At 41.6% G+C, this 24,323-nt stretch overlaps 1 protein-coding gene across 1 annotated transcript; it reads right to left on the reverse strand.

Annotated features, from left to right (window-relative positions):
- Positions 1 to 468: 468 nt before the first annotated feature.
- ivns1abpa (influenza virus NS1A binding protein a) lies at positions 469 to 16,489 on the reverse strand. Its single transcript, XM_061824450.1, has 15 exons — positions 16,204 to 16,489; positions 11,217 to 11,505; positions 10,910 to 11,044; positions 10,374 to 10,543; positions 10,074 to 10,149; positions 9,779 to 9,952; positions 8,516 to 8,641; positions 7,051 to 7,161; positions 6,451 to 6,592; positions 6,160 to 6,384; positions 4,519 to 4,640; positions 3,696 to 3,822; positions 3,489 to 3,620; positions 3,227 to 3,400; positions 469 to 1,481 (listed from the first exon to the last, which is right to left on the reverse strand). The coding sequence occupies exons 3-15, from the start codon at positions 11,018 to 11,020 to the stop codon at positions 1,219 to 1,221; spliced, it is 1,953 nt and encodes a 650-aa protein (XP_061680434.1). The 5' UTR covers positions 11,021 to 11,044; positions 11,217 to 11,505; positions 16,204 to 16,489; the 3' UTR covers positions 469 to 1,218.
- Positions 16,490 to 24,323: the final 7,834 nt, after the last annotated feature.

Genomic DNA, 24,323 nt, shown 5'->3' on the forward strand with positions numbered 1-24,323 from the left:
GAACTCAAATTACTACATGGTTGTAATGTTTTGTGCAGTTCAACACCACTGCCAGGTAGAACATATAGTATGATGGTGGCTTGTAGTGTAGTGATATGTAATTACATAAATATCACAAGGTCAGGCAGCTGCAACCTTGTGTGTCCAGTTATTCTGTTCAAATCCATTAGTTAATCCTCCCTCAAAGCAGGGCACGCATGATTTAACATTGTCAGAGGAAATTGGTGGCAATGCCAGGCCCTGACCTATGAAACGGGAAGACTAAAGTACAAACCGCCAATTCATCTGTCACCATATTGGTCACGTCTAGTGGCTCATGGTTAAATTGGCAATTATATCAATGGGGCACTGGCAAATGAGACGCATAATGACCCTTTTTGCACTGCAACTTTACTTTCATGAGTCCCATTTGTTCTCAGGGAAATGTAACATGACAAAACAAAAACGAAAAAAAACAAAAAAAAAAAATCAATTGAAATGATTTATTAAGAAATATTACAAATGTGATAATTGTCTTATCACTCCTTCCAGAAAATCTGTCATCGCTTGACAAACACCAAAGCAAACATGTTTTCAGTAACTGCAGCCACTTACATTAAAACATAAAAACTAATGTTAAGTTAGAAGCCTGGCTGTGCATGTGACCTGAGCACAAAAAAAAAAAAAAACTGGCACTGGTTGATGACTAGCTGTCTGCTACTGTTGAGAAATCTGCAGTGTATAAAAATATAAAAAGGCCATTCAAGATTCCAAACACAAACCAGATTTGTTTAAAATGAGAAAACAAGTTTTAAATCATAAGGCTCCATATCATCCACTTTAGTATGTGAGGAAAATGACATCCGCAACACAAAACTTCAATTCATATTCACACTTGCATTTTGAGTGACTAGTAGTAGAAACCCTCAGTTTCAAGTCTTAAAAGAGAAAAAGAAAAGCACTAGGTGTAACAAATGTTGGCGTATGACAAACAATATGTACAAGACGTAGAACAATGTACGCATTATGAAAAGGCTTCATTCGTGTTGCTTTGGGCAACGAGCCCCCAGGCCCACCAGATCCCAACCCGGCATAAAATAAAGACAGTCTTCACTGAAGACCCATCATCCAGGATCCACCCACCCCCTCATTCACTCAAAACACACACACATAGGATATCACGAAACACGATTATGTCACTTTAAGCCTGTTAGTTTGGGGAAAAAGGGTGAAGCACGGTCACTCCGAGAACGGGAAGAGGGCCTTGATGCAGTCGCTCCACTCGTCCGCCACCGGGTTGTACACCTCCATTGTGTTCAGGAAGTCGTTCCCGTCAAAGCCGCCCACGGCGTAGATGGCGTCGCCCAGCATGACCACGCCCGCGTTGCTGCGGGATGTGGTCATGCTGCCCAGCATCCGCCACTCATTTCGAGCCGGGTCGTAGACCTCCACGCAGCGGAGCGCGTGGGAGCCGTCGAAGCCACCGACGACAAAAAGTTTGCCTGGCGAGCACAATGTGGATTACTGACCAAGGGAAGAAAAATTTGCTTTCTTCTAACAGTATACAGGCAGGTCAATTTAGAGTAGTGGGCCTTTGGGGGAGCTCTGAGATCTACTAAAAGAGACTCAGCGATCACGTGTGATGTGTGTTTTGCTTGGCTGCAAGCTGTGATGCTGCGACAGCGCACGCTGGTGAGAACATTTGCCAAAACGCGCAAGCTGTGCGACAGTTCAGTAGGGTCCAGCCGTCACTCGGTGGGCGGCGGGATTAATGAGGCAGTTGTTGGCTCAGAAGAATCCAACCACGCAACTCACCTGACCTGACTCCGTGCCATTTTTTTTTTTGTTCCCTGGACTCCTAGGGGATTAGTCTGAGGGTAAAAACTTGGGTCGTTTTTCAATTTCAACTAACTTGTGACTGGCAATAGTGGCAGAACATTTCTAACACATCCAGTACGTTTGCACATTTTTTGTTTAAATACATGTACAGTACGTGTTTTCATTTAAGTTTTTTTTTTTTTAAGTCATCTTTAAAAGGTCAAATGTCATGAAATGGATGTTTTAGTATGTTATTAATGGAAAAAACGGCAGTCGGTACGGACCCAGTCGTTTCTTCCCCACCACAAAACATGATTTTGACGTAAATATGGCTTTTGTAACTCCCGCCATGAAACTCCTCTCGAGGGATTTGTTTTCAGCAAGAAGCAGGAAATGACATTGGAGGCAGGTGCGCGCTCAAGCAAACTCGTTTCTTTCTATTAGTTTTACCTGCAGTAAGATAGCTCTGCTCCTTCGTGTTAGGCAAAATGCCGGCTCGTTGCATCGCTGGATATTGCTCGAACACTCAGGAGGATGGATTCACTTTTCATACTTTTCCAAAAGACCCGGTTCGTCGTGAAAAATGAATTGCACCGGTGCAAAGGACGAGAGCTTCGTGTGTTCCAAATGACAGATAGGTGTGTATAAAGCTAATTTAAAAAAAAAAAAAAAAGTTGGGGGGCAGGACGTAATCCGTAAATCAGGGGTGCTAAATGTGTCATGTGTGCATCAGAAGGCTTCCATACAGCCTTGTTGGCCGCAGTGGCTCATCGCCGCCGCAGAAGTGGATCAGACAGGGAGGCGGTTTGGCCGCGGCGTCATCGTTGCTCTCGGGCGGCATTGTTTTTATTGTTGTTTTTTAGGTGGATCGGGCGGAGAGGTTGTTTGGCCATGATCCGATCATCGAAATATGGGTCAAAACAATAGGGTAATATTGCCCCGGACACTTTACTCGATTGTGAGATGTTCTCTCCTTTGAAAAGAGCTTCCGGGTCAGAAGGGGCGTGTTCGTCTCCCATAGTAGGTGGCACAGCGTGTTTTCAATGGCGAATGCCCAAGTGTGACGTCGCGGACAGAAGATGCAGCCAATATGGCGACCACTTGGATATCAAATGACACTTCCCCAACTTTGTGCATGGATGACGTGCTCTCCACTCGTATTTATTTTTTCATATGGACATTGAAGTGAATAAATGTTATATGTATTTTTCATTTCAATATCTATAGGGATGACACTTGACCTTTAAGTGGTAGTGAGAAAACAGCTCAAAGCAAGCAAGCTCTATATTTGGAGAACTGCATGCACGAGAGGCACCAAGTAATACTTTAAAAGTGAGTTTAAAGAAGTGTTCAAAGGGTGTGATTGTACATCAAAACTCTGAACATTTAAGAAAAAGCTTGAGGAGCCCCACTTAAGCTGTGATCTTACCTGCACAGACGGCCACGCCGGCCCCCCTGCGGGCCACATTCATGGGCGCTATCAGGCTCCAGGTGTTGTTCTCAGGGTTGTAGCGTTCCACGGTGTTCAGGCAGTTCCAGGACTCGGCCCCTCCGATCACATACATAAAGCCGTCCAACTCGCACAACGCAGCCTGGTGGCGCCCTGAAAACCAAACAGCAAGTAAGTTATTTCGCCTCGACTGCCACCAAAGACCTTTGAAATTGGAACGGCAGGTGAGATTAACACGTACTGATGTTGAGGGGGGCACAGCTGGACCAGGTTTTGGTGACTGGGTCAAAGGCATCACAGTTCTTCAGTCCTTTCTGCCCACAGGGGTCTGACCCTCCCACAACATAGAGCTTGTTGTTCAAGGAGCAGACACCTTCAAACAGAGAGCACAGGTGAGACCCCGAGTCGAAGCGATTCTTCGGAACAAATTCCGGAAAGGCACGCCCACCTGCATTGCAGCGGTTTGTCCTGAGCTCGGGCACCTGAGCCCACTCGTTGGTGAGCGGATCGTACATTTCCCCACAGCTCAGCTCATCAGAGTGTCCGTTTGAACCTCCAATCACGTACAGCTGTCCCTGCAAAAGCGAAAGCTGTCTTTGGGAATATGCTTGAAATGAACACGACTTGGCAATTAGAATGAAAGTCCCCCCACCAAAAAAAAAACGCTACGAATTTATAACTATTAAGACCAGATAAAGTGTGATGTGCTTGGATTTGTGCAGAGTTGCTTTAAGGTCTCGCTAGAGTGGGGGGGTGGGGCTTGCAATTTAAAATGGCGGTCATCGGTGTGCAGCGAACAAAGTGGAAATTCTTGAATTTAGAACGCATTTTTGCTTGGTTTAGAAATCACAAAATCAAAATGTGTATCGTGTAACAAACATTCAAAATAAAAGGGAATGCTTTCAAAGCGTGTATTTAAAAATAATGATTACTTCCAAGTTGCATAAAAATTCTGGTGGCAACTGTATGCTTTTATTTTAGTGGGTTTCTACTTCCTGTTCGGACTGAGCTGGCATTGGGCAACTTTTTAGTCTGCCAACTAAAGGACTTCAAATAGACTGTCAAGCTGTGATGTTTGGCAAGGAGCACCGAGTGCTAAGAGTACCACTTACTTTCTGGCTACCTAAAAAGAATGTTAACATGATATTTTAACATTTTAGTGTGTCGGTGATAGTCTTGTCATGGTAAGTGTCGTGTATATATCTACAATATAGTTTCATCTCGATTGACGACCGGCTCATTGGTTATTGGGAGACAAAAGAGCAGCATACCATCAGCACAGCCATTTGGAAACGAGCCCTTGGAGTTCGCATGGGTGCAATGAAGGTCCAGCGGTCCTCTTTGGGGTCGTAACACTCGACAGTCCTCAGACATTCCTCTCGGTTGTAGCCTCCTGCACAGGGCCAAGAAGAGCGTCAACCCGTTGTACAGTGGCATCCCACTCACTAGTTTACCTTAAAAGCTTAGAATATGACAGTGGTCATACATTGAGTTCTCAACTGCATGTTTTAGTTTTTTTTTTTTTTGCTATATCTTGATACAATAACAGCTGCATGAAGAATGAGAAAAGAATCATCTGCGTGAAGGTACCATGAGAACATTCTAAGCAGAAAAGGTATCCCAATGCTTTTGTTGAGTTTGTGAGTATTTCAGTGTGTGACTTTATTTGTAGTCATGTGGACGCATGAGTGTTGCTTTGCTTTAATGAAGTACCGTAATTTTAAGCCTATAAGCTGCGATTCCCCCCCCCCACACGCTTTCAACTCTGCGGTTTATGCGGTCATGCGGCTAATTTGGACATTTTTCTAACCACCGCAATGGGGGGACTCAAGCGGAAAAGGTAAGAGTGAGACCGCTGGAATGTGACTTATACCAGCCCGGCCCTGTTAGCGCTGCGCTAGCTTGTTACTGCAGTCTCCCGGTATGTTTTTTTTTTGTTTGTTTTAACCAGTCCTGTTAGCGCTCGGGTGACGGATTTAGCTTTAGCGTGCCCAGCGGCGCTAGCATTAGTGCTAGCGGCGGTAGCGTTAAACTCTGTGTACCGTCTTTGTAAATATATCGTGTTTCAATGTCAGGCTCAATGTGGGCATATGCAGCTTTTACACGGCTGCTGCTATGTACCAAATGGTATTTCCTTTACAAATTTACTGGGTGAGGCTTGTAACCAGGTGCGCTCTGCAAGCCAGAAGTTACGGTAAAGGCAGTTGCAGGCAGTCCAGTTACGAGGTTCCCAACTTGAGTTTTTGAGGTTACAAGTGGGTGCAATGAACGACTACGTGCAGTAGGATTGGAATATTTTGTTACACGGTACAAGGCATGCTCACATATATTTCTATGTAAACTTTTTCCATTTAAGTATTTACTTTGGTGTCGATTGATGAGATGACAGTACTTAGATCTTGCACACATATCGTGGTTGCATCACCGTCAAACTACTGTACCCGGTTTATTTTGATGGGTTTCTACATCCGGTTTATGTTGTTGCCGGACTGATTGGACTCTTCACTGGTATTGGAAACTTTTTGTTCTGTCACCTAATAGACTTTGGATGTTCTGTCACACGTTGTGATGTTTGGCAAGGAGCAGTGAATAAAGATGAACACTAACTTCTTACGCAAGGCGCTAATTGGCGAGATGCCTGAAAAGTGTTCACGTGCTTTCATTTTAATTCACATTTATTGTTGATTATTGATTTGTCATTAAAATTACAACAAGAGTTGGTTCTGACGGATTAACTAGAATGGTTAACACCTATTTAAACTTGAGATATTTTCATTTTAATATTACATAAAACATTGCATCATAAAATTTTTAATCAGGGAGACAGTTTTGACATTTATACAACAACTGAGTGGTCAAACTTCAAAGTTCCACTGCTAACACAGGATAGTTTTTTTTTTTTTTGTACCAACCTGCCGCGATGAGCCGAGAGTTGAGGGCTGCGGTGCCAAGGCCAGAGCGAGCATAACGCATGGGAGACAGCAGGTGCTCCTCCAGCTCCTCGGGCTGGGCCTCAAAGCTGAGACTCTTCAGCAGGCAAGGGGTCGCAGAGGGAGAGGTCTGGGGACTGCTGCGGCCGTGCAAGAAGATTACACACAACACACCGTCCAGCACAGCCAGACACAGGTAGGTGTTGTCTGAGGGAAACGTGTTGTTAGTGACAAGAGTAACAAGAGGTGCACAGTACTGTTAACTATGCTCACTTGTAGTCTTCTCAGAGGCAATATACTTCCACTCTCTCCTGGTGGTTTGTTTGGGGGCATTTGCTGCTTGGTTGGAGGGCGAAAGGCTTCCTGAGGAACTGCAGCTCATCGGTCTCTGGGTGCTCTCTCGTACCGGCTTCTTCTGCAAGAGCATAGCGCAGCTACAGAAGCCTGCTCCACAGGCCAACTGATGGCCAGCCCCGGCTAAATCAGACTTAAGCCTTCTCTTCATCAAGTTACGTTTATTGTGGACGCAAATAACCTCACACTCGAACTAACATCCGATGCCTGCAACATTGCGTCGCGGTCAAATCAGTAAGTCCACTCTTCAGATGAACCTCAACTCAAAACTACACAGAATTGTGAGAGGCCTGACAGCCAACTTATCTGCAAGCAGCAAAATTGTTCAATGTAAGCTCAGAAAGGCATTAATTTAATCAGCCGCAAATTTGTTACATGGTAACCCCCCCCCCAAAAAATTAACCTCCCACGTAGGTGCAGGCCTGTGCTCGTTGCATCACCAGGCATAAGCTAAGATAAACACAGCTGATAAATGCGGTAGAGCTCATCGCAGTGACGCTGGACACACTTGACGAGTACCTGCACAAACTGAAGGTGGTCCTCCTCCCCACCAAACACCTCAGTTTGCCCCTCAATCACCAGCCCTCCATCCACCAGCTTGTGATCAGGTGAGTAGTACAGCATTTGCACCTGGAAGACAAACAGGAACAACACACCCATGTGGCTGTCTCCATGGTAACACAGTAGACCCCCGGCATAAAGGGGATTAGAAGAGGAAAAGTGGGGAGGGACAAAGTCCTTGAAATCAAGTTTCTTGTCTGAGGAGTTTCCTTAAGACACACACGACATCCACGGAATAATGCCTTCAAGAAGATCCAGAGTCCGGCAAGGGTTCTCTTCCTTAATTGCATCTAAAAACAAAGAGGGATCGAGTGAAGAACGATGCGCTCCAGTCAGCAAGATCTTCTGTGAAGAATGAATAGGAGTTGTCCAATGATGTTCCAGTCTCCTGCTTGGAAACTGCTCCTCTTGAAGAAGCTGCTCATTGTCACGGCAGCCGCAATAGGCGATCAAAGACATTGCAAAACATTGGCGGCCTAATGGTTTACTCATTATTATTATTGCCATCTCAAAGGAAACAAAAAACTAAATACTGGAAATCTGCATGTTTTTTTTTTTTGTTTTGGCAGTTGCAATATTCAAGAGGCAATGTAAGGTACACGAGCAAAAAAAAAAAATAAATTATGGAAAAATGGTGAAGGACTGAAAAATGTTCTGTGAGCCAAATGGAGCAAATGGAGTTGTCTTCAACAGGATGCATTTTTGTGGGGTGCAATTTGAATTGTTGGCCTATATCAGCTTTTATTTTGGTAGCATTCTGTATACTGTGAGAATGCATGTCTGCAATAGGCATGAACAGATGGGAGCGCAGTGTTGCTTGGCTGCAAAGAGAGGCGGCTGCTCAGAGGCAGCAGTGCTTCCCCTCTCCTTTCTCTGACTCATTACCCTGGTGGATCAGTCGCAGCTCCTCAGCCTGGTCCCTTGCTGCTGCAAATAAACCTACAGGAGAGATAAATCAACGGGGAGGAGTGCCTGTTAGTTCTGGAGCAAAAAAACATGCGCCTGTTCAGATAGTCAAGTGACAGTAAAACAGATGAATCAAGGGTCAAACCTTCAAGAATCTTTTCTCTGCGTTTCACAGCAGAAGAGCACTGTAATACTTAAACGGGGTCATAAGAAAATCAACCACAACCCAAAGGAGAAGAGCGAAAACAAAAAAACAAAACAAAACAAAAAGAGCAAATAGGGGCTCTTTTGGTCTCACCTCTAATTTGTGGCATGGTTCAGGAATACAGTTTCTTACTGCAAAAACCTCAACAAATCAGAGGGAAAGAACAATCCTGACATAGCAGCATGACAACAGCATGCTAACTCTATTTGAGCCCCCTCGATGACTTCTTAACGTCAAAAACAGGAGGAGTCAGAAGGGGGAGGGATAGGATGCCAACCGCTCAGAGTTCAAAGGGCACACCCTGGTACTGACCTCCTCCATGAGTTGTTCCAGTTGTTCTCCATTCTCCCAAAGGCTACGCTGCACCCAGCTTAGCACCTTTGAGTAAAGCTTGCCATTGCTGGGCAGTGTCAGGTTGTCTTCCAGCATTACTTCTAACTGTGAACAAACAGTGAAAGTGGAGTTTAGCTCTCACACTGGAGGGAATTTACAATTCCATCTCAGTCATCATCATGGGGAATTTAAATTTTTCTAAAGAGCCTTAAAACAAAATCTGAAGTGTAACTGCATTGCATTGTGAGGTTAACTAAAAAACACAAACCTGTGTTTAAAAGTACATTTTAAAGTCAGGTTATTGTTGAAATCGTCCTATAAGGAAGGCATCACACAGTAGCCTTCCAATGCAAATCCCTTCATTGCAACATGTTCTATCACCTGCCGTAAATCTATTCTCAGGACTCTATCTGTAGAAGGTGCAACATCATTCATTATGTTAATCTTGTTAAAAGTTAAACTAAATACAGAGTTCATCCGGTGTTAGTCCACATAAGACTCTGGTGCTGGCAAGTAGTGTACAAATGCAGCAGTGCAAGTGGACAAGGATAAAAGCACCAGAAATAGAGATCAGTCACTGAGCATGTATACCGTAATTCCCGGCCTACAGAGCACACCTGGTTATAAGCCTCACCCAGTACATTTGTAGAGGAAATACCATTTGGTGCATACATACGCCGCAGCTGTATAAAAGCCGCAAGTGCCCACATTGAAACCCACATTAAAACATGAGATATTTACAAAGATGGTACACAGAGTTTAACGTTTGCACCACGCTAACGCTAGCACCGAACTAACAGGGCCAGTTGGGGGGGAGAACGACACATACCGGTAAAAGTCACTGAGACACGGCAGTAACTGCTAGCGCAGTGCTAACAGGGCCGGACCGGTAAAGGTCACTTCCTCGGCACATATATTCCACTGGTCTTAATCTTACCTTTTACGCTTGAGTGCCTCCTTGCGGCCGTTAGAAAAAAAAAATGCACAAATTAGCCGCATCCCCGCATAAACCACAGGGTTGAAAGCGTGTGAAAAAAGTCGCGGCTTATAGACCAGAAATTACGGTATTTGACCTGCTCGGTTGTGAGGGCCACAAGAGTCCCTCTTATGGTGTTGCCTTGCTCCATGATTACAAATGCCCCAAATCTCAATAACTCCCCGTCAACACTTACAACTAATGAACAACAATTAAAATAATTGTCACAGAGACAACATGCAAGTTTAGACAATTATTTTTTTTACCTTGAGGCGGGGAAGTTTGAGGAAGTCATCCTGTTCGGAAACCTCCAGTAGATGGTCTTGGATGTAGGCATCCACTTTGGCCAAAACTCTGGCGTCCGCCATTGAGCTGGCAAAGTTGCGAAAAGAAATGGCATTCTGGGAATCCATCTTAGACAGCAGGTAGTCGCCGCAAATCTGATAAATTGCACAGGTGGAAGTACATCACAAATTCAATACTAAAATGGTTTCATTTCGTAAGCGCATTCATATCAATCTTAAATTACACAAGGATCTAACTATTTCATAGCAATCAAACCTGTTTGACTCGCTCCATCTTGAACCTTTTAGCGGCAGTGTAAACATCCTTGACCAACTCCTTATCTGCCTTAAGCCTGGAATACAGGGGAAGAAAAGGTTTTAGAGTACCTGTGAGTAAACAATATTTTATTACTGTACTATAATTCTCATGTAAGGAAATCTCATCTTAATTCATCATGAAAGTGGAGGGGATTGTTTTAGATCAATCTCCCAAAAATAGGGGGGTCGGGGGTGCAACCCAAAAAGTTTGAAAACCACTCATTTAAGGTCCTACGAAAAATCTGCAACAGCTACTTACTGGGCAGTGTAGGCATAGTTGAGCAGGATCTCCACAGCCTCTGGGTCCAAGTCCTCAAAAGTGACGTGAGACACTCCATGAGGTTCAATGTCACTGTTGAAGATCTCAAACAAGTATGGACTGCAGCAAGCCAACACAGCACGATGGGCCATCAACTCATGGCCACATACCTGTCAAAAAGTGCTTTCTAAGTATTTTCTTCAAAGTTGCACTAAATGTTAGCGACTAAGCAATGTGTGCATTCACATTCTGTTCAAAATAGATGCAATCACATGATAGGAAGTCTACTTTAAACACACAATACTCAGGATGGTCAATTTTATTTTTGGAGAAGGTTGATTACTATTTTTCTGGACCCATCAAAAATTCCTTGTGAAGTTATGTCATAGCTGGATATGAACACAGATGAAAAGCTAAAGCAGGAAGTTACATGGTAGCTTGTAAGCCCTTCAATTCTCATTTTATGATTCACAGAGTGACTCAGTGGCGAACTCGCCCGTGTGAGAGGCTGGTTGAGGTTTGCCTTGAGACCATACCTGCAGTCTAACATCACAGAATTGACCACTCTTTCTCAAGGCGTTCATTTTGGCCACAGTGGAATCCAGGAAACTCTCGTCCTCAAAGATCAAATAACCATTCGGAATCATTTTGGCTGAATTTGTTTGGGCAAGCTGTTGAAAAGTACAAAAAAATTAAGTGTACAACTTGCAGCTCTTCTAGTTGAGTTAAGATCACAATAATTGGTCATTAAAAATTAAATAAATGCACACTCCAAGTGTAATCCTTAATCTGACATTTTAGCCTTTTTATATTGTTTCTAATTGTGCATTCATCAGGTCTTACCTAATAGAGAATAAATCAAATTCCAGGGAGTGCCACTACAAGAGTAGAACAGGAGCTGAAGGTGGGCAACAGGCAAAGCAGACCAGAGATTCCAGGGAAACTACGGTCCTCTTCACTCGGGGAGCGGGATGGGAAAGTTGTCCGAAGAAATGCCAGTTGACAGCAGCACAAGGGAGACGGAGGGTTTCCACCCTAGGAAACTATCAGGCTTGAAGCGACTGTAATCAAGTCCTCGTGAACCCGTTGGCTATAGAGTTGTACTTATTCTGTGTTGGTCATGCATTATAACCTGGAGGGGGAAAAAAAATAATAATAATAATAAAAAGATTAGATAGATTTTACAGTTGATGCCCTGCCATCCAAAATCCCTTGAGCAATATTAAGGAAGGCTCATTCTCTCGCTGCATCTCACAAATAAGAAACAAAAGCTTGACTCCAACATTCTCACATCCACACTTGCTGACCGATCCAACCAAGGCAGTGCATTTATAAACTGGCTAGAGTCACGATATTAACACAGTCGTCTCGAGCGCAAGTAATTCCACCTCAACTTCAAGACAAGGTCCTTGGCTGTTCCACTTTATAGGAACACCTTTTACAGAAGCATTGACCTATTACAATCACAGCGCAGGAGGGAACATTTTGTCCGTTTGTCTAAGACCTGTGCACGGTTGCGCCAGTACACAAAATCTAACAAATTCAATGAATCAACTGGATTTTTAATATTCTAATTAGCCACAAGAAGTACATGTTAGTGACAGCCAATGCTCATGCAAACTAACATGAACCGTGACAGACTCCAGGCACTGGCCCATAATCTCTTTCCAGAATAGCCGAAAGAGCAAATAGTCGACAAACAACACTTTATGGTTATGAACAACTAATTTTATAGCGGCGTAAGAACAAGTCATTAAGTGGCACATGGTGATCTTAGTTAATCTATATTCATGGCGTAAAAGAGTTTTTACCATTTTTCATTTCAATTTTCCATACTTATGGGCAGTGTTTTTTTTTTTTAAACATTTTCTGAAATATGACCTGAGTGGTAGCAGTCGTAGTACTACTGTGATCCATCACAAATACACTACACAAGTCTGCTTGGCCCAATCGGTATCGGCTAATAGTTACCATTTTATGATGATCGGATTCAATGTCATAATTTGCCAATCCGATCAATGATTCCAAAAAAGACATTTAGTCCACATCACCATTGTGTACAGTATATCCAAATTCTAAATCTAGTCACACATCTTTTGACATAGTACTGTAAATAGCTGACATATATATATATATATATATATATATATATATATATATATTTTTTTTTTTTTTTTTTTTTTTTGTATGTCAGTGGTGTGGGACGCGCAACACATAATGCTCGGATCAGATTACAAGATAAATTTGGCCTTTCACAATTGGATTATGTCAGACTACTCCCAAAAAAAAAAAATTACACCGCTGCCATTTTTTTTTTTTTTAAATAATCCCTGGGTGGGCTTCATCTTGTCAACTCAAAACACGACTGAATACCCTCGTTACCATGGCGACGACAACAATAACGGATTGTGCCATCTGTTTAAAAGAAAAAAAATGGGGGAAACGTGTGTTGGTCACTGGTACTTGAGGTATGTTCACATACTTTTATGATTATACTGCTCGCAAGCAGGTTAATTTTAAGTAGCCTAGCTAGCTAATGTTAGCACTAATGGCTCTAATCGTGTTCTATCTAATCACACGTTTTGCTGTGTGTGAAGTAATTGAATTACAATAAAGTAATCAATTTTCAAACCTTTACGGAGCCAAAGCACATATTTTACAATCGAAAAATCTCAAGGCACACCAACAAAGAAAAACGTAACAACACGTGGCAACATTAATTACTGTATGTACGTGCTGCCATCTAAAACCATTCATTTCTTTACTCAGTCACTATGCATCACTGCCATAAATAGATGAACAAAGAGATTTATTGTAAATATAACTTAAAGCATTTAGGTACACAACTACATATACAGTATAGTAAATTACTTGAATAAAAACACTGCTCCATCTTGCGATATGTTCAGTGATCATTTATCCTTCTTAAACACCCAGAATTCTGATTGTGTAAAGCCTAAATTATATATATATATTATATATATATATATTTTTTTTTTTTTTTTTTTTTTTGTATGTCAGTGGTGTGGGACGCGCAACACATAATGCTCGGATCAGATTACAAGATAAATTTGGCCTTTCACAATTGGATTATGTCAGACTACTCCAAAAAAAAAAAATTACACCGCTGCCATTTTTTTTTTTTTTTAAATAATCCCTGGGTGGGCTTCATCTTGTCAACTCAAAACACGACTGAATACCCTCGTTACCATGGCGACGACAACAATAACGGATTGTGCCATCTGTTTAAAAGAAAAAAAATGGGGGAAACGTGTGTTGGTCACTGGTACTTGAGGTATGTTCACATACTTTTATGATTATACTGCTCGCAAGCAGGTTAATTTTAAGTAGCCTAGCTAGCTAATGTTAGCACTAATGGCTCTAATCGTGTTCTATCTAATCACACGTTTTGCTGTGTGTGAAGTAATTGAATTACAATAAAGTAATCAATTTTCAAACCTTTACGGAGCCAAAGCACATATTTTACAATCGAAAAATCTCAAGGCACACCAACAAAGAAAAACGTAACAACACGTGGCAACATTAATTACTGTATGTACGTGCTGCCATCTAAAACCATTCATTTCTTTACTCAGTCACTATGCATCACTGCCATAAATAGATGAACAAAGAGATTTATTGTAAATATAACTTAAAGCATTTAGGTACACAACTACATATACAGTATAGTAAATTACTTGAATAAAAACACTGCTCCATCTTGCGATATGTTCAGTGATCATTTATCCTTCTTAAACACCCAGAATTCTGATTGTGTAAAGCCTAAATATATATATATATAATATATATATATATATATATATAAATAATCCATTTTAACATTGAACAGTTGGCTGATAAAATATACAATATATAAACGTATGATGGTTTCATTTGTACATTAAGAAACCATATCAGTAAACGCATTAAAAAAAATATAGCTATAGTTTGAACACAGAAAATGTCCTGAAATCCAACTATCAGCTTCTTCCAAAATCAGACAAAAAAAAAAGGGGGGGGAAACTGCCCATAAAAAAAAGAATGGATTAAGGGGAGAAAGTGTATTGTGAGATGATTTAGAACATCAGATACCAGGCAAAGAGGAAATACAAGCGAAAATAAAATACCAGGAAATTGCTCAGGTTTGGCGCACTAGCTAAACGGAGGGGAAGAAAAATAATGGTCAACATTTTCATAAGGAACAGCCGTCCATTACAGCACACACCATCATCTATTTGCAATCCACTAAACCCAATGTAGAGCAAAATTGGCACTGAATGCTTGAATTCTCCCAGTTTGTGTGTGGATAGTAGTAGCATTGACCCACTTCTGACTGATTATGCAACTGCTCTTAGTGAATGGTCTTGGGTGAAACTCCATCTGCTGACTTGCTACCGTTGTCCCTCCCTCCAGCAAATGGCCTCCCCCACCCACATGTTCTGCCAGCAAAGCCCCACCCAGAGCGACTTGCTGCATTGCCACCGGGAAAAATCCACCTCGTTTAAATTATTGGTGAACCTAACGGCCAAAAAATGTTAGTAACTAACTGGAATGAGAGATTTACTTGTTAGGTGTGAGTCAGACATTCTTTTGGAGAAGTAGCTTCGTGAGGTGTGTCATTGACTACCTGGGAAACAAAAGGGAGCCAAGGACAGATGGGGTGGATAATTGGAGCCCAGAGAGCAAAACTCAAGGTTTCCATGCGACTAGTTGAGCATTGAACAACTAAACTCGTAAGAGCCCCCTCCAGCGGAGAAGAAAACCTACTGCAAGACGTGTCGCACAGTTCTCATTTCTGTGGGCACTACATCAATTTAAATCGAGTAAGAAAGATGACGGTAATCACTTCGGATGCGTAAAAAATACGTATTAAAAATACCTACCCCGACAACAAAACTGGATTTATTTTTTTTTTTTTCCAATTGGGTGACTGGGATCACAAGATTTATAGCATTTGCACTTCTTGATGCCATTCAGCAGGTGTCAAATCACATTCCATAAACATTTATTTCAAAGCGAAATCATTCGAGTTACTTGAGAATTAAAGCAATTAGAATTAGCTAAATTGTAGCCACCAGTTTCCGTCACGGATTACATGCACAGTAGAACGAATTTAATGAGGGTAAGCCTTCACTCGAGGTTAATATTGAACAAACAACTCAAATACAGCATTGTAAAACGGCTTGGTTATTTTCCAAATAATTAAATGTCAAAAAAAAAAAACAAAAAAAAAAAACGTGGCTAGCCCGGCTACATGTTTTAGCCACAATGCCCTTGGTCTGCCTCCCCCCATCCCGCCCCCTCCTCTGCTCGACAGGAATGTCAGGGGCCTGCAACGCTTGGCGTTGTGCCACACATGCATCCCGCCACTGCAAAACGCCCGGAATAATTTGAAACAACAACTTGAAACACATCTTTGCGATGAAGCGAAGAACGCGATGGAGGATCTTGCTAGCAGTCCTTGTTAGCTTGCCAACGGCTACAATGGCAACCACGAGACTCGCGCGCGAGCCAACAAGAGTTCCATTTTCATTTTGAGGCCAACGACGACGCATTATTACACTTTTTGTCTATTCACGGCACCAGAACATTCTCGTCCGGCGGGGCATAACAAGTAAACGTTTATTTAGTGTTCGACGTTGTCGGCGGCGGCAGGAGGGGGGGGGGGGGAGCCGGGCCGTTTCTAGCAGTCTTCGCCCGGTCGAGGTGAAGCCAAGTCATTTCCATCCATTGTTGGGTGGTAGCCATTGCCACTTAAGAACCCACGCTGACTTTTCAAACATTTCACAGCAGAAGTACACACTGGTAGTAAAGGTATATTTTAGCTTACCTGAGGCGTTTGACAGTAGACGATATTAGACATATTTAATAAGAATTGAAGAGTTGGTGGGTTGTGTCTAAACACAGGATGCAAGGCGGCTTCAGGCGCTGCTTGTCCGGCTGGTGGCTGACTGTTGCTCCGTTGTTGAAGTTGTTTGTTTTTTGTTTTTTTTTTAAATTTATTTCTTAGCAGCAGCAGCTCGTCCACTCACTTTCTCTCCATTCACTCTGCGTGTGACCGGCAACCAGGCGCGCTCCCGACTAAACTACGCTGGAAACGTCACAAAGAGGCGTGTTTATTCCGCACGCACTGGCGATGAAGTGACGCATCATACGACGGATGACACAAAAAAAGCCTGCAATTACGGGCAGCCTTGCGACGTAGAATGGGGATCAAACACGTGCTCTCTGTGCTACAGTCCTAGTCGCGTAATAAACATGAAAACAGTAGCTATTCATCAGCAACATAAAAACAAGCAGTCATTTAATTCAAGTATTGACAAACAACAATCTGCAGGGCAAACTAAATCTTCCTTAATAATATTTCTCACACTTTTTAATTGGCACGATAATGAAGATACATATTTTTGGTCATCACTAGGTAATTCAGGTGCCTGTGCTAATTAATTGGCTGATAAAAGTCCCGTTCAGCTCCATATAATTTGGCTAAGAAGACCTTTTGTAGGTTTTTACCGCAGTAGGCAAGTTTGACCCGTTGATGCCAAACAACTATGCAGCAATGCTTCTGTACATTAACAGCAACCAGAATTTGGCTAATATAGGGTACAGTGTTATGCACAAATGTGTCGCAAATTCGTCCACCAGGCCTGACTGAGGGGATATATTTCACCGACGACTTTTAATTTCGGTCTACACTAAAGATTTGATGAACATCTAAATGACATAGAAGTGTACGTGTCAATCATTCATTCGCTGATTGGAAAATGTTCAGATGGTGAAACATCGCCATAGAATGATGTGTATTTGCATATTATATGGCTCAAATCCATTTGTAATTTGTATATGAGAGTAGGCCTACTTCAGAGGTAAAATATTATGAAAAGTAATAGAAGCATCAAGAATGTAAGTTAGTTTCAATGTATCTAATGTGAGTTAAAAAATGTGTTCCATATGTAATTAAATATGAATCATATTGACTGAAACCATAAAAATCTTTAACCGCTTCATCATATTTACACATGAAATTTATCAGCTAGCTTTAGGATCACAAATTAGGGCTAATGGGTTTTTTAACTATTGTTTGTTTGGTAACACAAAAAAATGCTTGCAATATTTCACTCAATGTTACCATTTATGATATGACAATTTGAAATTTTGATAGAGATTTGAGCAAAAATCATGGAAGTTGAGACACGTGATTTACCTTTGCGGGCCACAAAAACTCATGTGGTGGGCCAGATCTGGCCCCCGGGCCTTGAGTTGGACCCCTGAGCATTAGCATGTACTGCATCAAGCGTAACAACAAGATTCACCCCATGACAGCCTTAGATGCATAAATGCGCACATTAGCTTGATTGAGTCAAGTGACTATCTTCGATATGTGTTGGGTTTAATCACTAAGGACATCTTTTCCATTCCTCTATGTCAGGTGGGTCGCGGGAGGGGGGCGGGTGGTACATTCCTAACAAGGTGATAGAGGGTTTTGCTGGCAAGTGAATAGCTGGTTGCCAAGAGAGGTGTGCATCACATTTCAACTTCTTGTTTTGCCAGGCTGTTGCTCACTTTGCTTGTACGACCCCTTTTTGTCCTCCCAAGATCAGGTTAAAGATACTGTAAATATCTGAAATAGCATTGGAAAGGTGACATACTTTAAAGGAACAAATACAAATATTTGCTTTATAATAACACCACCATCACATGGCACTTATAGAAACATCAGTAGAGAAAAATGCAGTATCTGTAGCAGTTTAGAATTAAAGGGAGTGCTCGGTCTACGACTGAGAACCGTTCCTACAGTAGCGACTTAAGTCGGATTCCACCATTAAAATCAGAAATTACATCAGAATACTTTGTATAAAAACAAATACATTGAAATAAACAAGCATTACTCCTGAGAGGAGGATGGAGGAGAAGGTAAGGCTGTGCTTAGCTATTGCGAAGGAACCTGGTCCTCAATCCTCTCTCTCTTGAGAAGTATCAAAGAACCTTGTTTTGCGATCATTTTATCCGACATAGGAACGGAACCCTTCACATGCGCTAAAATACGGGCTTTGTCTTTAATAATTGTCACCAGGGTCGACCGACTGAAGCCTTGGTGGTATCCAATCTTTTTATGATCCTGAGATTCGTTTCCATGGAAATGGATTTTCTTTGGCTGCAGAAACATTGCTAAAAGACACGGCTTTCTTCATTGGGGCGATAATGTCTAAAAAGGAGGGCAAAAGTGAAGATACTTCCGATGCACAAGCATTGGCCAAACAAAATGGCGGACGGGGGACAGGCGTAAAGTCGAAACATCTTGCAACAAATTTGAAATCTAGAAATAGTCCCATTGCTATAAAAGTTTAGGTTGTATCCAGAAGTGTACATAAAAACCTTGGTCTGGGTCTCAAAGGAGAACTTGAAGTTGTTACTTGCTCTCCATTTTTTTTCTAAATTCATCAACCTCACTTGTGAACTTGAACTTTTAATAACTAATAATTATCTGTTCACATATTAATTGATGTATATGACACTTGCATTATCAGACAGATCTTTTTAAGATGTTAAAGTGATGTGTCATTTTCCTGTGATACTTTTTTTTTATCACAAAGTTTGGCACTCATAACATGCATTAAAAAAAAACATGAGGAGAGATGAGAATGAAGACATTCCATACTTTGTTGTAATAATGTCAATAATAATATAGATATAAATAAATATAGCATAGTAAAGGGGGATTTGTAGTTCTGCATCATCACTATTTGTGTATAGTGATAATGAATTCCAAATTCCGGAAAATACTGAATAAAACTGGATTGGAATTTGGGTTGGAAACAGTTAATCAGTGCTTCTGATAGTATTCAGGCAGGCAAAGAAACGCCTTGCTGGTCCTACTCTTCCACTACTTGTATTACCAATATCGATGGAGAACCTGTTCAGAAGGGCGACTCATTCTCAAATATTGCAAAAGGGGTGCACAGCAGTGTTTTTCAACGAAAGCACAGTACTGTTGCATCATTCATTGACAACCATCCAAAAATGAGAGGGTAGCAGTAACATTAATTAGCTCGTACAGAAGAAAATTGTTATGGCTACTTACAATGTAGTATCAGAACGTGTCAAAACAAAGCCTTCGGTGAGGGGCTTTCCTGAGCTGTCATCATTTTGTCAACATGGCCTCTTTGGCTATCAAGACAACACTGAAGCAAAAACCAGTGTAGCTCTTACACCTCAAGCACCGACCTACTGTATCAAGTAACATGGAGGTGCCGTTCCTGGTTTGCATGACAGTCACTGATTTGAAAGCCACTGTCAAAACCATTATCCTTCACGTACTATTACTTTACATCACTATTGTTCATGTGCAGTATTCCAAGCAGTCATATTTACATATTCTCAGATTCTTTCACTCATTATAAACTTGATGCAACATTTTTTATCTTACTTGGTTCATTTTGATCATTCTCATTTATTTTATCATTTTTTTTTAAATGATCATTTGGTCCTTGACCAGTGAAATTCCCCACTGGCATCAATTCAGTCTTCTGTTTGGAGAAAAGATTACATTGACATCATTGTGGAGTCTTGTGTAGGTGGTAAGCTATTTTCCAGAGTGGAAAAGCATGAAGGCCACTACAGCAGAGCAGAAATGTACTGCTGGCAATACACCCACCGAAGATGGCTTGTTACAATAAAAAAATAAAAAGAATTCTGTACTGTATTTTGCCTTATACAACCGCAAACCACAGAATTTTCCCTTATATGCTCTCTGTCACAGATTTTTTTTAAACAGTATTCATATGGAGTATGTCATACTATAAAATGGTTGGAGTATACTACTGTATAATATTACTGTCCCTGTATTGTAATGTCCTTCCATCCATTATCCAAGCCACTCATCCTCACAAGGGTCATGGGAAAGCTGGAGCCTATCCCAGCTAGCTTCAGACAAAAGGCGGACTACACCCTAAACTGGCCGCCAATCAGTCGCAGGGCAGATATCGACACCATCACTGAGCAGGAATTGATCCCACGCTGGCTGCACCAAGGTCAGGGATGTGTACCACTACACCATCAGTGACTTTTGTATTATAATGTACTACACAATTTATGTGTTACGTTTTCTTTTAACAAAAGAACCTGGGAATTCAAAATTATGACATTGCAATTCAACACACTTGTGGCCATAGGACTATTCGGAAGTGTCATCCATAAATCCATTTTCTTAGCTGCTTATCCTCATGAGGGCCACGGGAGTGCCGGATCCTATCCAAACTGTTAATGGGCAGGAGGCAGGGATTACCCTGAACTGGTCGCCACCCAACCACAGGCCACACAGAGACAGACAAAACAATCACCTGTTTGCAATTTAGAGTGTCCAATTAATGTTGCATGTTTTTGGGATGTGGGAGGAAACCAGAGTGCCCGGGGAAAACCCACGCAGGCACAGGGAGAACATGCAAACTCCACACAGGCAGAGGTGCGATCGAACGGTGGACATCAGAACCGGGAGACCAACACTTTCCAGCTGAGCCACCGTGCCGCCTCAAAACTGTTATTTAGTAGGAAAACAATAGCAGTTCGCTTTCAATCCTGAAATGCTTTGCACGTCCTTGGGACAAATCTTAATCGTTCAACATCTAGCCCTAAACTATCAAGTACTACAACACCTAAAAAAATGAAGTTTTACACTCAATGCTCTCTTTTCCTGCCGCGTCGTGTCGAAAGCAATTTCTGGTGCGTCTTGTTTGATTGGCGGATACTGTGTCACCGTGTGAAAGTGCACACCATTGAAACAATATCCTGTTTCACTTGGCACTGGTGGATAAATGGCAGATCTTTTGTTGTCACTACTATTGTGGAAAAAAAAAAAGCTCATGAGGGAGTGCTTTCTACAGCTAAAGCGAGCTGTTCAAAGTGAGCATGAATCACTTAACTTTGTTGTGACAACCGGCATAGAAATGAACGGTAAGTTCCAGCCGGCAACTACCCTTGTCATGTCACCCTGAAAGTCACGAGAGAATCACAAGAGTTCTGTACGACATGTCCAATGCAAAAATAGAAAAGGTACTGACTACTTGCTGGAGTACATTCTTCTAAGGGTCTTATTTTTAAAAGTCTTTCCTGAATCCTGCTGCACTGCTGCACAGGATATGAATCACTATAATAATAAATACAACACACACACAAACCATATTTGGTGGTTGGAAATAAATGGTCAGGACCACAGCGAGCAGCTTTTGGAAATGTTTAATTTAATGATTCCTGAAGCCACTGCATTATAAAAGCTGTAACACACCCCACTCTTTTTATTTTATATATATACAGGTACATGGCGGGCAGCACCGTGGCTCAGCTTGGAAGCGTTGGCCCCACAGTTCTGTGGTCCCGGGTTCAATCCCGGACCTGCCTGTGTGGAGTTTGCATGTTCTCCCCGTGCCTGTGTGGGTTTTCTCCGGGCACTCCGGTTTCCTCCCACATACCATGCAACATTAATCGGACACTCTAAATTGCCCTTAGGTGTGTTTGTGAGTGCAGCAGTTTGTCTTTATGTGCCCTGCGATTGGGTGGAGACCAGTTCAGGGTGTACCCCGCCGACTGCCCGTTGACAGCTGGGATAGGCTCCAGCACTCCCGTGACCCTCGTGAGGATAAGCAGTTAAGAAAATGGATGGATTCTCATACATGGGCCTTTGTCCAACCAGTCCTCATGTGCTTTGTCCTGGGACAACAGGTTCTCTGGCCTGTTACTACGACCACCTTGCCCAATGGAACTGGCTGGAATTTAACCTACCGGTAGATGCGGCTTTCTATGTTAAAATCGCTCCTAACCTTAAAACTTCTTACTATTTTTTTAGAGAGGAAGTTGTCGTAACTCAGAAAGTAGACATATATGACTGACAGTAGTTTTCCGAGTGCATTTTCATATTTCCCCATTCTCGTCTATGACTTTGCCTCTTATTTAGAGCGGTGGGAGTAAGCGCAATGTCAGGTGAAAAGGAATATTTACCAATAAGATTAAATGTCTTCAAAGCATGTGGGAGGGGTAAAACTATATTTTAAAAAGTTCTCTCTCTTATGGGTTTACAGCTATTTTTGGTCTGGTGGGTCTGGTGCATGTTCCCAGTGATAAATGGGAGCTCCCTTTAATGTGACTGAGCTACTCTCTGCTTTTTTTAAACATGTGATGATGTTTGGTTGTCTCAGACAATCAATTATGGCTCATTCCAGTTCCTCTCACCTCGTGTGTGTGTCTCTTGCTTTGGACTTTTATAGTCAAGCAGCCCCCTTTCATTTTTTTTTAAGCGTACAAAACAATTCATCTTAGCACTTGCTGTAATGTTTATTCGCTGTGCTCTCGCTTGTCACGTATGTATTTTTTTGTCTTGCAAGCTGGTTGGTAGGGAGAGCACTACAATGTAATATCATAGTGGTAAAAAAGGATATTATAGAAGCAAAAATTAGCCTGAAAAACAGGGGGAAAAATATTAGCTCAAAAACAGAAAAAAAATAGCCTGAAAAACAGGATTTTTTTTTTTTTTGTGACAGCAATACGCTTCCGTAGGATATTACAATATACCACAGAGAAATAATGGTCTTATGCAAATCATCACATGTAATAGTTTGTGGGCGGAATAACTGCAATTTGTCACCGAGGATTTCTACACCACACCGCCCGTGGAGATAAATTATTCATAAAAAAAAAAATTTTCAGAACACAGTGCTGCACTTTCTTCTATGGAGAAACTGTTCCCGATCCACTACAGAATGTTCTAGGATCTGTGTTCGAGGACACACACACAAAAAAAAGGTCTATGATAGTAGTGACAAAAATAATCCATCCATCCATTTTCATTGCCGCTTATCCTAACGAGGGTTGGGGGGGTGACAAAGAAATCATTCCCTAAAATTGCATTCAAAGAATAACTTATTCATCAGAGCGCTCATGTGATTTTTTTTGTCAGTCATGATTGTACCATTCATCCCACTTCCGGATCAAAATCGACAAGGTATGATTTGAAAAAGGAAATATTGCATCCCTAGTTATTAAATCAATTTAGGTATGTATGCAGCAATTTTACAAAATGCTAAAGAAGAAAAGCTCTGACTCTAAATATGAAAGCTCGAGCCAAAGTTCACTTTCCAAGGATACAGGCCACTAAATTGCCACGTGGAGGAGAGTTAATAATTGTCCAACTCATACTCAATTGTTCAAAGAGAAATTTCCAAATAACCTTCAGAGAGGGGGGAAAAAACGCTGCTGATGTTACAGCGACTTGCTTTGGACCTCCTGAGTGGGTTATTCTTTAGCAAGTGTGACCCAGATAACATTGCGGGTCAACCCTAAGGCATACAATTTTCATGCACTTGCAGGTGAACTTGTGTGTACTCTCTCACACACACATGCACACGCACACACATTACTGTTGAAGCAGCTTCACTTAACCACTGCGATTCTTCAACCACATTCTTGACCTCTACTTTTCTCCAGTAATTCCCAGTGGTTGGGTATTTGTACCACCACTGTTTACTTGTCCTTTAGAAGTGATAATACTTTATTAAGCCGGAAAAGATTATTACTTTGCATAGAAAATCCGTTACGGCACAGAAATAGACTCACTCACTGACATACCTTTTGGAGGCCGTTACACCAGTAATATGTAACATATTAGTTTAAAAATTAACGTGTGGGCTTGCCATAAATGAAATAAAGGGAAAATGATTGAGCTAATATACACATAGATGTCCCGCTGTTGGGAATTCATGTTCAGAATTCTTTACCTTTGACTATTGATACATACTTTTCGGCAACAAAAGTGCCTCAAAAATATCCTTCTGCATTTCATTCAATTTAATCTGACAGACCTGTAAGGACAAACAAGGACAGAAATAAATATAAGATGACTGAAAATTCCATAGCCAAAGTAATACTGTTCGTGCCTTGATGAATGTTGTCATTGTGTGGTCA

Source organism: Syngnathoides biaculeatus, chromosome 7, assembly GCF_019802595.1.
Source record: "Syngnathoides biaculeatus isolate LvHL_M chromosome 7, ASM1980259v1, whole genome shotgun sequence".
Lineage (NCBI taxonomy): Eukaryota > Metazoa > Chordata > Actinopteri > Syngnathiformes > Syngnathidae > Syngnathoides > Syngnathoides biaculeatus.

Bases quoted from the DNA above. Each gene is read 5' to 3' on its own strand.
- ivns1abpa (XM_061824450.1), bottom strand. From the start codon at position 11,020: ATGATTCCGAATGGTTATTTGATCTTTGAGGACGAGAGTTTCCTGGAT. The intron at 4,641-6,159 runs GTTGGTACAAAA...GGCCCTGTGCAG, and splicing joins CTCTCGGCTCATCGCGGCAG to GAGGCTACAACCGAGAGGAA. The intron at 3,823-4,518 runs GTATGCTGCTCT...TCGCTTTTGCAG, and splicing joins TCCAAATGGCTGTGCTGATG to GGACAGCTGTACGTGATTGG.